At 36.1% G+C, this 14590-nt stretch overlaps 1 protein-coding gene and 1 long non-coding RNA gene across 5 annotated transcripts in view; one reads left to right on the top strand and one right to left on the bottom strand.

The window, feature by feature from the left end:
• The window catches only part of LOC136039929 (WD repeat and SOCS box-containing protein 1-like), a 115921-nt gene that overhangs the window by 91393 nt on the left and 9938 nt on the right, over positions 1 to 14590 (top strand). For all 4 annotated transcript variants that reach the window (XM_065723923.1, XM_065723921.1, XM_065723922.1 and 1 more), the window contains 4 exons: positions 1070 to 1192; positions 2777 to 2927; positions 7966 to 8101; positions 14373 to 14504. In XM_065723923.1, coding sequence (XP_065579995.1) covers positions 1070 to 1192; positions 2777 to 2927; positions 7966 to 8101; positions 14373 to 14504 — 542 coding nt within the window. The remainder of the gene's footprint in view (positions 1 to 1069; positions 1193 to 2776; positions 2928 to 7965; positions 8102 to 14372; positions 14505 to 14590) is intronic.
• LOC136039931 (uncharacterized) overlaps positions 2851 to 14590 on the bottom strand; it is a 41832-nt gene continuing 30092 nt past the window's right edge. Inside the window, exon 3 of the long non-coding RNA XR_010620594.1 lies at positions 2851 to 2986. This is a non-coding gene — a long non-coding RNA (uncharacterized LOC136039931). The remainder of the gene's footprint in view (positions 2987 to 14590) is intronic.

The following is a 14590-nucleotide window of genomic DNA, read 5'->3' as shown; positions in this document are numbered from 1 at the left end:
ATAAACGCTGGTAAAAGTTTGTAACTTGTAGCCCCTCCCCTGGAGACTGTGGGGGAGTAAGTCAGCCCCAAAGACATAGTTATTATTTTTTTTCGACTATGCTGAACAAAATAGCTGTCTCAAAATTTTGATCCGTTGACTTTGGGAAAAAATGAGCGTGGGAGGGGGCCTAGGGGCCCTCCAATTTTTTTGTTCACTTAAAAAGGGCACTGGAACTTTTTATTTACGTTAGAATGAGCCCTCTCGCGACATTCTAGGACCACTTGGTCGATACGATCACCACTGGACAAAAAAACAAACAAACAAATAAACACGCACCCGTGATTGGTCTTCTGGCAAAATATACCAAGTTCCACATTTTGTAGATAAGAGCTTGAAACTCCTACAGTAGGGTTCTCTGATACGCTGAATGCGATGGTGGGATTTTTGTTAAGATCGTAGGACTTTTAGGGGGTGTTTCCCCCTATTTTCCAAAACAAAGCAAATTTTCTCAGGCTCGTAACTTTTGATGACAAAAACTAAATTTGATGAAACTTACATATTTAAAATTAGCATAAAAATCCGATTCTTTTGATATATCTATTGGTATCAAAATTCCGTTTTTTACAGTTTCGTTTACTGTTGAGCCGTGTCGCTCCTTAGTGCAGTTCGTTACCACGAACTGTTTGATACTGGAAAAAAATAACTGTAAAACAAATACTCGTGTAATACATCCGTGGTAATGGTACTTTGGTAAAAGAAAAACAGAAGAAAAGACCCGAACCTTATATTCCAACATTCGGGAGCTATAATTCACACTGTAAAGCTGATAGAAAGTTACAAATATTATTCCTATCTATTTACAGCCATTTTATGCAATAAAATGATTGGACTGAGATCCTCCAGAGTATTGATGGCGCAAAGGGCATCAAATCGACGTTTCACTTGATGGCACAGGAAGGAGTTCTGCTTGCTGTTGTCGAAATCGAACCCCAGGGTTCTTTTTATTTCCAAACACAGCATCAATCCACTATACTATCAGAGGGTAGTAAAATAAGTCGCTAGAATATATATTTGTATCTTCTTCTAGATTTGGGATTTGAAAGACGATGGGAACATGATTAAGACATTATCTGGTCATAAAAGTCATGTCTTCTGGTGTACATGGTCACCCACTTCAGTCTATATGGCTTCTTGTGGCTCTGAGAATAAGGTTTGTTTAAATTTTTACTAGCTGTTAGTGTTTCTAGATAGAAAGATTGAAGAAAGATTTTCGTGACATTAAAACAAAAATTAATAGTTTACATCATTGATTCCTCTATCTTCCGGTTCCTTGGGATATCCCCAAAATATAAGTGGATTTTTATAAATTTGTTGTGAACTTATGAGCGTTAATTTTGTAGAGATTTTATAGAACCCAATTTATTTTCATAGAAATTTGGGAAAATCCTCAAAAACAAGGGGATGGTTTAAATATAGTAGAAAGAGCAAAAAAAAGAGGGAAAAAAATAAAAATTTTAATTAGTATAGTCAACATTTCTTATTATACGCAACTTTAAATTGAGACAAAAAATAATAAGAAGAAGAATAGAAGAGTAGAAGAGCTACTGAGTAAAGCACAAACTTTCGAGAAATCGGACCTAGTGAAAAATGGCCTAGAATTCGGGCATGGAAAGCTTTAGAAGTAGGAACTTGATTAAAAAGACAAACATGGGAAGTAAATATTGCTTGCCGAGGAGTTGGCAATCGTAATAACGAGGGTAGTGAAAATTAATTATTTGACTATTCGTAGTTTACGTAATTGTTTTATATTTTGGATAAATTATCCTGTCAATCTGGAGGTAACCGCATGTGTAACTAATTCATTTTAGGTTAAAAACTTAAAAAGATAGTTAATAAAAACAGTAAATTATACAAAACAGAGGAAATTATTGGGACAAATCTAAAGATACGTGGAAACAGAAGGCTCTGTCCTCCTCGTGTGGGTTTTCTCAAGGTATTTTTTCTCCTCATCAAAAAAACGTGTTGTGAATTACTAATTTACTAGTTTTTCAGATGGGTGCGTCTAAATTTCATAACCACTTCTAATAGGTGTGTATTGTTACCTTTAAGCCTTTATGTTTGCCATCTAAACCGGGGAAAACTAAGCTATGGCATCAGGATGACAGATTTTTACTACAAATATATTTTAACCCGCCTTCTTCCCCGCCATAGAGTTTTGTCGTCCGTAATCGAAGTATGTAATATTTGAATATACTCTTTAATTGTCAATAATCTATTATTTCTTCTTTTTTTTGCTTATATAAATGTACTTCAGCTCGCTTGTACGTATTTGTGTTTGTGCTGTTTTGTCATTCGGAGAACACCACTTTTTTGTATTTTATTTATTTACTTACTTCTATAGGCGTTTCTGGCCGAGTGGATTGGTGTGCTGGATACAGGATCTTTTGTCTGAGAGGACGTGGGTTCGAATCCCAGGGTACCCAATTGTTCAGTTTGGGACGGGGGTCAGTGGAGTGACTCTGTAAGCTTAGCCAGAGTTGACCCAGCTCTAATCTGGGGAAGGTAAACAGGAAGGGTGTGCGAAAGCACAGGATGGTTGACCCCCAGCCCCCCCCCCCCCAGTTGCACTTCCTGGCTGAAGGGCCAAGAAACGGAGATCAGCACCGCCGGTAGGGACTTAAAGCCTAACGCCGTATTCTTTACCTTTTTCTTTACCTTTTATAGGTGTTTTAACCCACTTCTGCATATTTAAATATGAGAATTTTTCCATATTCCATAATACTTTTTAATTTAGGTCATAGTATGGGATATGAAACGTTACAAGATACACCAAACACTTGTCGGACATTATAACAGTGTCATGGCCTGTGACTTCTCACCGGATGGTGCTATCTTGGCCACAGCTAGTCGTGATACGAGGGTCATATTATGGGATCCAGCCTCAGGTAAGATCATAATGCTGATCAGTTGTATTTCTGTTTTATTTGAAGATTAATGTTGTCGTCTGAAAAAAAGATTTATATTGTAAATAACGCATTTGGACAGTATATGTAGTAGAAATCTATTGATACCGGAATGGATATGTACTTGAGTGAGGGTTCATTCTTAAATCATTGGCAAATATCAAGGAAAATAGTGAACAACGCCTGGGTTGTTTATGGGTTGTTCAATTGTCGAGGATTATTTATAGAATAAACAAGAATAGGCCAAAAAATGATTGTAACCGTTAATATCGAGCAAAAGTAACACAAGACATTACTTAAGGGAATATTCCATTGAAACATAAGTTGGCTAGAATTAATAGAAGAAATAAAAAGTGTAAGAGTAAGTAACCTGTTGTTAACAAGTAGGGACTAAAAGAGACATTTAACCATCTTTTATGGGTTTCCTCGTATTTATCTAAAACACAGGTTCAGAGATGTGTCTGTCATCTAAGTATGACAGTCTAGATAATTAATAATCTTTTTCTAAAAGAAAACTTCGATATAAAATTGATTGCAAAATTGTTTAAAGGCGTCGTAACTTGGCTATATCGTTCGATTTTGGCACACAATATCGATGAATGTTGTTTGTTCATTTGAGGCTTTTAAGTATTCTTGGGGGTTCTTAAGTATAACAGAGTAGAGTGGTGGGGGGATATAGATTGAGGAGGCTGAGGCTTGTTTGGCTGGCTGGTCAGGAAGCGGCTAGAATTCAAAATAAATCCGTCTAAATTTTTCGAAAGTTCATTCACTTTCGAAACCTCTGACAGACCTCGCCGATGGCAGGTATTCACACGGACTGGAAATTCATCATCCTTGGATGAAGGATGAGTCATCATCCTTGGCATACAATTTTGATTGCAAAATTGTTTAAAGGCTAGATTTTGGAAGTTTTTTAGTCCAAATGGAGTGTTAGTGCCTCCCCATTGAGATAAATTGATTACCATCGCATTTGTAATTCTGAACTCAGCTGGATCAAGACTTAGGCCTCAAAAGCCCATTGCCTCCATTTCCTAGGTGGGTGAGCTAGTAGATTTACATTATTGACTCCCACTGCACGCCAGGGCTCATGATTGACGGTACCAGGAGTGTAATCCCCATCTCAAAGGACATAGGACTGCATAAGCAGTGTGCCATCCCCTTGGCGAGACTGGCTGATTACCATGGTTTGACTTAGTTTGAGACACTTGATGAGAACAAAGCTACTAATGGAGTTGAACAAGAGTTGAATTATTTTGACAGTGCTTCTGAGGGTCTTAGTTAGCGGCTTCAACCGAAAACTAGCAAAGAAATCTAAAACAGAAGAATAAGATTTGGAGGTTATAAAATAAGAGCCCAAAATGTGAAGTAATAAAAAATAGAATTAAAAATAAACAATATTGGTGTGAAGTGGGATAGTAAGAAATTTTAAGATAAGATAACGTACATTAAGCGAGTATTTTCTTTTCCCGTTTTTCTTTCTTTGACACGTCTACAATCTACAATTCAAATAAAATAATGTTCAACAGTTGATTGTTAAGTGAACATTTGATTAAATTTGAGGACTTTTTGTTTACCATTCTGAACTATCTTCATGTTTTTCCCTTGCGCATTTTCACAGTATCTCACTAATGGAATATGCGCTTTGTATCATAAATTAAATAAAAAACACTAGTTTTTTCAACTGAAAGTAAGGAGCGACATAAAAACTTAAAACGAACAGAAATTACTCCGTGTATGAAAGGACTGTTCCCTTCTCAATGCCCTGCTCTATACGCTAAAGTTTGACTCTTCCTCTCAATTCTACTTTAGTAAACGGTAAAAAACTTTAGCGTAAAGAGCAGGGCTCTTTACGCTAAGAGAAGGCTCTTTGAGGTTCTTTGAGAAGGGAACATCCCCTTTCATACACGGAGTAATTTCTGTTCGTTTTAAATTTTTATGTCGTTTCTTACTTTCAGTTGAAAAAACTAGTTTTTTTGTTTAATTTCTGAACGTTTTTGAATTAATGCATGTTTGATTTTGGCTCTCCGCACATAAATTATTAAAATGAAATTTGCATATTAATTCTTTTTTTTGGCTAAATGGCTTTCTCTTAGTTTTGATCAGACGATTTTGAGAAATAAGGGGTGGGGAAGGAGACCTAGTTGCCCTCCAATTTTTCGGTTACTTAAAAAGGCAACTAGAACTTTTAATTTTTAACGAACGTTTTTATTAGTAAACAATATACGTAACTTAAGAATTAACTTACGTAACAAACTTCTATATTCTTATATTTTTATTATGTATATGACGGGGTTTGTCCCCACGTTAATACCTCGCTCTTTACAGTAAAGCTTAAGTTTTGTCCCAATTCTTTAAGAATTACTCTTGAATCAGAAAGGCTGTAGAATAAATAGTTGAAATTACTAAAGATACTCTAGCATAAAAAGTGAGGTATGTAGGAGGAGAAGAACCCCTCATATGCGTAATAATCACTTTTCGTTTTAAGTTTTAATGCTACTCCTTACTTTCAATTGAAAAAAACTTTTTCATGTTTATTTTTTCATTGTTTTTTTTATAGTTATGCTAGGAAATCCTGCGCCCTTTTCATTGAATTTCTGTTCCCTCATGACATATTCCTCCAAGGAAAGATCATCCCACATAGCCCCCTCCCCTCAACCCCCCCCCAAAAAAAAAATCCCCTGAAAACGTCTGTACACTTCCCAATAACTATTACAATATGTAAGCAATGGTCAAAGTTTGTAACTTGCAGCCCCTCCCCCGGGGACTGTGGGGGAGTAGTGCATCCCCAAAGACATAGTTATTATGGTTTTTGACTATGCTGAACAAAATGGCTATCTCAAAATTTTGATCCGTTGACTTTGGGTAAAAAATGAGCGTAGGAGGGGGCCTAGGTGCCCTCCAGTTTTTTGGTCACTTATAAAGGGCACTATAACTTTTCATTTCCGTTAAAATGAGTCCTCTTGCGACATTCTAGAACCACTTTGTCGATACGATGACCCCCTGGAGAAAAAAAATAATAAATAAACACGTACCCGTGATCTGTCTTCGGGCAAAAAATACGAAATTCCACGTTTTTGTAGATAAGAGCTTGAAATTTTTGCATTAGGGTTCTCTGATACGTTGAATGCGATTATGGGATTTTCGTTAAGATTCTATAACTTTTAGGGGGTGTTTCCTCCTATTTTTCAAAATAAGGCAAATTTTCTCAGGCTCGTAACTTTTGATGACAAAGACTAAATTTGATGAAACTTCTATATTTAAAATCAGCATGAAAATCCAATTCTTTTGATGTATCTTTTAGTATCAGAATTCCGTTTTTTAGAGTTTCGGTTACTATTGAGCCGGGTCGCTCCTTACTACAGTTCGTTACCACAAACTGTTTAATACGAGCACAGGAATAGAAATTTCTGTGCTCGTACAGGATGGAAAAATTTATGTGAATGATTTCTGGTAATTTGGGCTTTTCAAATGCTTACCTAAATAATCCCCGATTCATCATGACTCAGAAGAGCTGAAAGTTGCTTAGGTTTTGCCATTTGGGTATGGGGGATTGGGCGCACAGGGACTCCTGGACCGAATTTCTATGCAGTACTCAAACATGTAAAATATTCCCGGATTTCATAAATGTGTCACATGTTTATCTTTCTATTAAAATGTATCAATAAAGCCTCTTTTATATGGATAATTTACACAATTATTGGCTCATGCCATTCTAGCTGCACTTACCATATTGCCCTTATAGGATAAATTTTTGGATTGCTTTTTCATTCTGATTAAAATGGATGTCATAAAAATCAAACATGAAGCCATATCGGACCGCAGTGATGCCTAGGGGATCTTAGTAGGCTAGAGGGGTACTAAGTTACTTCCCATTGGTTTCTGGTACTTTAAAAGGACACTAAAACTTATAATTTGTAATTGGACATTTCTCTTTCCAACTTTTGACAACACTAATTTTTCTATGGTCACTGGGTGACCATATGATATTGCGTTGACCCTGTACTTACATAAAGCAGCATAACCAGTAAGGATTAACCTCTTGAATGCCGCAAAACAGATGACCTCGGAATTGCATCTATGCTATTCAATGGGCATAGTAATCAAAGGAGAAAGAGTGGCTTCTCCAGGGTGATGGATCACCCTGATAGGTGATCCATCCTAAACGTTACACTGTCTTTGCAACAACCGTAAGGTGAAAAAAAGCCGTAAGGTGTGGGTGAAGAATTCTCTGTTTCTGTAAATTGATTATTCTCTTTGGTTACTAAACCTTGTTATTTACTTATGTTCAAGAATATTCCCATCCGTAAACCTAAAGTAGCCCAAATCCTTTAAACTTTTCTAGGTTGTGTCTAGGGTAGCTTGTGGGAATAGAGTGGGACTTCCTTCCTGTATAGATGTGCAGGGAGTGTTTATAATGGATTAAAGTGGTGTTGTGTCGATTTGTGCATCACGCAACCGGACACAAATATTTACACTGGAGTATCTCGTATGCTCCTGAAAACATGAATAAAAACGGTCTCGTCATCTGATTGCTACCTGGCCAAAGTTATCTTGAATTATCCTTTCATAAGTTATGAGAGACTCCTTGTTAAAAAGGGTCAGGGATTGCCAATGCCAATCACATCAGCTATTTTCGAGTAGTCTGCGTATTTTAAGACCCTGTGTCGGGAGCTACATGGACTATGCCGTCTCCGGAGGAATATATATTCATCTTTCGACTATTCTAAAAAATGGTTATCGGGAAATTTCAATTCGTCGACGTGAGGCAGGAAAGTGTCTTGAGAGGGATGATAACTTTCGACCCTTAAAAAGGTGCTGGAACTCCTAATATCTAACCGTATGAGTCACCTCATAAATTTCCATGACCACTCCTTCCCCGCGGTGCCTCTGCTGTAAGTTAACGCTGCTGCGTTGACTCAAATACGATTTAAGTAAGCAAAATTATGTATTTTCTTCCATAAAACGTTGTAGAAAAGTTTGCTCACTTTCAGTAGAAGTTCAATAAGTATTTATTTTTCAGGAAAATTATTGCGAACTCTTTATCACGTCCAGCCTCCCCCAAGCTTTATTTTTGCTTCTGGTGCGAACGGAGCATGGATTCGTGGAATAGCATACTCTCGCGACGGTATGCATATTGGAACGGTGTCTGAAGGAGGGTAAGTTGTTCTGAACTTCTTTATGAACGCATACTTATAACCATTAATGTTCTTTTGTAAGGTACCAGTAGTGTCATGTTTTGCATGAGTTTTGTATGAGTATCAAGAGTTTTGTCATGAAGATGCAAACTTATGAAGATGCGTTTTGTTAGGTGATTGAGATAATTACCTTAACAGAGTATGAAGTTTGTGACTAAGGTATGGAGGTATCTGGCGGATGCAATTGAGATATGGATTTTCTTTCAAGAAATTACTAAGGGCAACTGTTTGTCTTGATTTTTGCATGTGTGTACCCGACCGCTTATGCTAAAAGCTTCACAGCTTCTTCAAAACACGCAGTGGCGAGCTACCAAATTGATTAATGAAAAACTGCCATGGATTAAAAGTCTATCATCCCTATTGGGGTTTAATCTCGGGTTTAGAAACTTGAGTTTTACTTGAGTATAAAAGTGCGTTTACAAATTTAAATGCCTACTAAGATTTTATAGCGTTAGCAACTGAAATGCTAAAATAGCAATTTATTTTTAAACTACATCCTACAAAAATTATGACTGTCGTGGAGTAATAGAGAAAAACTTGAAATTATTAAATGTGTATTAACTAAATAATAATTATATTATGGTGTAGTGAAAATCGGGAGTATGCTGAAACGGTCAACTTTCTACGCACCATGGTCAACTTTGCTGTTACACGTGGGCAAGGCAATATCCGGGGGGGGGGGAGAATCCCCCACCCCACTGCGAAATGTTTGTCTTATTCGTAAAACCGTAACAAAAACAGATATAACCAAATTTTATGCATTTTTTAGATTTTTTTGTGTAAACCCCCCTTTCCTCAAAAAAATCCTTTTGTAAAACCCCCACCCCCGAAAAAAAAAATACTGGATGCGGCCCTTCATGTGGGATATCGAATTTATGAACACTTTACTGTAACTTAAAAATTTTATAATATCAGAATTACAGTTATTAGATTTGCTGAACATAATTCTCTCTTAAAAGTCAACCTTTTAATGCTCGCAACACAAAAGTTTTTATGTACTGAGGGATGTGTTGACTTACTCTTAACAAAAAATGTTTCTGATAGTATTTCCGAAGAACTAAGTAAAAGCGCAGAATAATGTCAAGAATCTCTAGCCTAATGTATGCGGAAGATGGAATATTTAACAAGATGCTTACGATGGGGAAAAACTATAACAGCCATTATCAAAAATCAAAATAAGCTGTTGTAAATGTTGCAATTCAAATTCTCTTCGAAGTGAAAACTTGGAGAAATTTTACTCTGCACTTCTATGGATCAAAGCTACAGGTGTAGAATCTAAACAATCTTTTTTTAGGGCTGGGTTAATTATAACTAAAGTACAAGCAAGATTAGTGGTCCTAAACAGTTGATATTCTGTACATTCTTTTAAACTGTAATTTGCTACTTTTTTTTTTTTTTTTTTTTTTTTAATTCGTACTCTGCCCCCTATTTTTTACAGATTTGGCAGGCAATAAATCTATATCATATCATAATAAGTTTCGAACAGTTGTAACCTCTACTAATCTGCTAAAATATGCCGTAACGATTTATAGTCTACTATACATATGTGTTGAACAAAAATGCAAGCGATGTGTTCTATTATCATTTTCTTATTATCAATTAAAAAAAAAATTCCGAAAAGAAGTTTTTAAATAAAAGTAAAGGCCATATTAAACTTAGGATCCTAAGAAATAGAAACCTGCAGTAACTCAAACTCAAAACGACCAGAAATTACTATTAAAGAATAAATAAAACCAAAACTAAAACAGAAATTACATAGACAATCATAACAAAAAACATACAACATGTGCTAATATAAATGAATAAATAAATCTTAAAACGATTGAAACTTATAGTGAATATGGAAATTAAGCTTGAAACGAACAAAATCACTGCAAACAGAGTTTGGGTTTTGCCTCCTTCTCTCACTGTAAAAGTCTAAAACCTCCTGCGTCATTTTCGCTTTACTGAAAACTATATGTGTCTTGAACAGCCTTTGAAAGCACAAATAAAATCACACCGAATATTTAATGTATAGTAGTAATAATTGAAAGATCATCAGTAAGATTTCAATTCACTGTAATTTTATTTCATTTTTAATGCTGTAATAACTGGAAAAGAATTTATTTGTAATACGATTTGTTTTCAGTGAAGCGCCAATGACGCAGTAGGTGTCATTGTTGGCAAATTCTCTAGGCTTTAGACTTTAAAGTTAGGGAAGGGGACAGTATCCAAACTCTTGTTTGTAGTGAAACTATATTTGTCTTGAATAGTTTTGGAAAGAACTAATAAAGTTATAAAGAACTTGGAAAATTACTAATAAAGTACTGTAGTTTTTATGTTTATTTTCAATGTTGTACTAAGTACAAAAGAAAATATTTGTAATATAATTCCTTTTCTTTAGAGTGCCAATTACGCAGTAGGTTTTAGATTTTTACAGTGAGATAAGGAGGTAAAACTCGAACTCTATTTGTAGTGATTTTTGTTCGTTTCAAGCTGGAATTGCATATTCAATTTAAATTTCGCTCGTTTTAAGATTTATTTATTCATTTATATTAGAACCTATTGTATGTTTGTTTGCTATGATTGTTTATTTAATTTCTGTTCATTTTGGATTTTATTTATACTTCAAAAGCCAAATATTTTTGTTCATTCTTTAATAGCGATTTCTGGTCGTTTTGAGTTTGAGTTATTGTGGATTTCTGTTTCTTCCGATCTTAAGTTTAATATGGCCTTTACTTTTCTTTATAAAACTTCTTTTTCGGAAAGTTTTTTAAAATAAATTTCTGTTCGTTTTTGATTGCCAAAGTTTCAGGTTTTTCAAAATTTCCTATTTCAAAATAATTTTTTATTCCAAAATAAATTAGCAGATTTGGTAAGAATTAATAAAATTAAACTGGTATTTCAAAATAAATTTTTATTGCGAAATAAATTAACAGTTTTGGCAAGAACTAATAAAATTAGCTGAATATTTAATATATAATGATATTAATTGCTGAAAGCTCACCAGCTCAAGATTTTGTTTCACTCAGGGCAGGATTTAAAGCTTTGACGTTTCTAGGCCCAAGCGTTTTTACCGCTCCGTTTTTGCAGGATTTTTGGAAAAATCCCCAAAGCTTCAGGGATAGTGAAAACCGCAGGGCCAAGTGAGCCTATTGGTTAATTCTGGCTTGATTTCACTGCAATTTTAATTTTATTTTCAATGTCGTAATAAGTACAAAAGAAGATATTTGTAATATAATTTGTTCTAGTAAAGCGCCAAATACGTAGTAGACCTTACGCTTTTACCTTAAGGAAAACGTGAAGTAACCAAACTTTTGTCTGTAGTAAAGAGTATAGGTATCTCGAACGGTTTTGGAAAGAGCTGATAAAATTAAACTGAACTCCCATGACTTTTGGAACAAAATATAGTTAATAAGTTTCTTTGGGGGGGATTAGGGGTGGGTCATGGAGGGAGGGCCAAGGGTCAGCTACCATGATTGATAATCGAAAATTTTTTGGGGGAGGGGAGTGGTATCGAGCCATAGAGGACCAGGGGTCAGCTCTTCCAAATTTCGGGGTAAAATATCGTTGAAAAATTGTTGATTTCCATAATGTTTGGCGTAAAATTTTGTTAAACAAGTACTTTTTGGGAGGGGCATGCACTGAGGGCCAGGGGCCCTCACCCTTCCTGTTTACCTTCCCCAGATTTCTCCAGGTACCCATTTAGAGCTGGGTCGACTCTGGCTAAGCTTACAGTCACGCCACTGACCCCCGTCCCAAACTGAAAAATTGGGTACACCGGGATTCGAACCCGCATCCTCTCAGACAAGGGATCCCGAATTCACTTTTGACTCTTAAAAAAGTAACTATAATTTCCAATTAAATGAGCCCTCTCCGAAGTTTATGAGACCATCTCTTCCATACGAAGTGCCTCTAGGGAGAAAAAGAATTCCAGTCTTATAGCCTTGGGTATGTTGGAGGGAGGCTAGTTGCCATCGGATCACTTTGGACTCGTAAAAAGGGTACTGAAATTTCAATTTCTAATCATTTGAGTCCCCTTTGAAGTTTATACGACCATTTCTTCCACAAAAAACCTAAGATAACCCCGGGGCATGAGTTATAACCCTTCCCCCCTGGCTCTGGTGGGGCTATGCTGACCCAGAAGTTTTTGTCCTCTGATCGTTGGACTATTTCAAACAAAATTGTTATCTCAAATTTTTGATATGATGCATTTGAGAAAAAGAGGGTTTTTGTGTGTGTGTGGGGGGGAGATAGATGCCTTCCGATAGCTTCATGACTTAAAAAGGTAGGATATTTTTGTTATTTGATGTTTAAACTATGTTGAACAAAATGGCCATCTCAAAATTTTGATTGGATACATTTGTGAAAAAAGATTCTTGGGGGAGGGGGGTCTAGTTGCCCTTTGATCACTTTTAACTCTTAAAAAGGGCACTAGAAATTTTGATTTACAAACGACGGAGTCCCCCTCCGGGGCACAATTTATAACACTTGGCCCCGGGTTTTGCCATTGGATCACTTTTGATTCTTAAAAAAATTTAGGCCTCGGGTGTTTTGTGTCAACACCAGAGTTTTGTCATCTGATGTTTTAACTATTTATAAAAAACTGGCTATATCAAAATTTTATCGGACGAGTTTTTGGGAACAAAGGACGTTTGGGGTGGGGACTAGTTGCCCTACGATCTCTTTTAACTCATAAAAGTGAACTAGGAACTTTAAATTTTAAACCAAATGAGCCCCCCTCTGAAGTCTATAAGCGTATCCCTTCCATAAGAACCACATGTGCTCCTAGGGCATAACATTCAACGCTTGCCCTTGGACCCTGGGGGGCTGTGTCGACCCCAGAGTTTCTGTTATCTGATCTTTGAGCCATCATGGTCGTATCAATAGCTGCAACCTAGTAAATAGCGAACCCCCGCCCATAGAAACTAAAAGTTAAAAACGTGTTTTGAGAACACATTTCTATGGGACACTGATTCAACAATGGTAACTATTATTTCGGTTCGTCTTAAAGTAAAACTAATGCGAAAAGAAATTCATGGCTATTAAAAAAAAAAAAAGCCTGAAACCCTTAGAAAATTGTGTCAAATCAAAATGAAAAGTATACTATTGGAATCAGCATGGTTGAAGATCTTGTACAGGGAAATTACAGCCCCCCCCTTAAAGAACAAGGAAAATCACATTTTGTTCAATTTTAGTGCATGGGTAGCATCTGTCTTCCTCCTTTTCTTTTGTCTTTTTCCGGCCTTGCGGGCAATCAGAACACCATAGAGAGATGCTTAATGGCTCATAAGCTATTTCTTATATGCTAGTGGTTTTCATAAATTCCGCCATCTGCAAGTGCCATATGGCATGGAAAATGGCATTTCTTATGTCATTTCTAAAGGGGTGGAATTAGCGGGCATCGTAGACAGATTTTTAATAGCTCATATTAAAAGTATTGCTCATGCCATTTTTCTGCAACCGTTCAAGGCCAAACATGACAAATGTTTAATTCAGAATAAGAAGCTGAGTTGAGAATGTTTTAGGACAAATTCTAGACACCCAAATTGCCCTAAAAATGCTTGGGGCAATTTGTGACATTTAAGAAAGTGTTAGGGAGCTTTAAAAAACTGCTCACCCCCAAATGTGTGTCCGACTTGTGAAAACGTAACAAATTACTGATTCGTTTTTGTTTACGTTTTTTGTAACCCCTCCACCCTAAAAAAATACCCGATGCCGCCCTGACTGTATGGTACAGTATTTCCTTGGCAATGTTTCAATGGAATAGAGTTAGGCAAACATTTTTTCTCAATAAGTTAAAATGTGATTCATGAATTTATTAATACATATTTCTTATTAGAGGGTGTTTGGGGCAATTCATGACCTTTGAAAAAGTGTTTGGGAACTTTAAAGTGGGAAATTACTCATGGGAAATTTTATTTTTTAATTCTGCATCTGAAAGTTGTATGAAACGCACAATAAAACTGCTGGGCCTAATACTGTATGCAAGGCCGTATCCAGGGGAGTGGTGAGGATTGCCCCCCCTCACCCCTAAATGTTTTTTTCACTTGCCAAAACGTAACAAAACTTAATATAAACAAACTTTTGATGTAGCCCCCCCCCCCAAAAAAAAAAAAAATCCTGGATGCGGCCCTGACTGTATGGTACAGTATTTATTGACAATATTCCGATCGAACAGATTTAGGCGAACCTTCTTTTTTTATAAGTTGAAATGCAATTGATGAATTTATTAATACATATTTCTTGTTAGATTGGTGAGATTTTGGAATCTGGTGGATGAGGAGCGCGACATTCCAATGGTTAAACAGTGCGATAATAATGATGAAGAAGAAGAACTCCTCTGTTGCTCAGTATCTCCATCTGGACGTACCTTAGCTGTTGGGTGAGTCTCATTTACCTATCAATATTTCGTTAGTTATCGATAGTTGGTACCAATCGAGGAACTGAATATTTTTCAATATATTTATG

The sequence above is a fragment of the Artemia franciscana genome, chromosome 20 (genome assembly GCF_032884065.1).
Source record: "Artemia franciscana chromosome 20, ASM3288406v1, whole genome shotgun sequence".
Lineage (NCBI taxonomy): Eukaryota > Metazoa > Arthropoda > Branchiopoda > Anostraca > Artemiidae > Artemia > Artemia franciscana.
The sequence above is the reverse complement of the archived record's forward strand: the minus strand, read 5'-3'. Positions and strand labels throughout refer to the sequence as shown.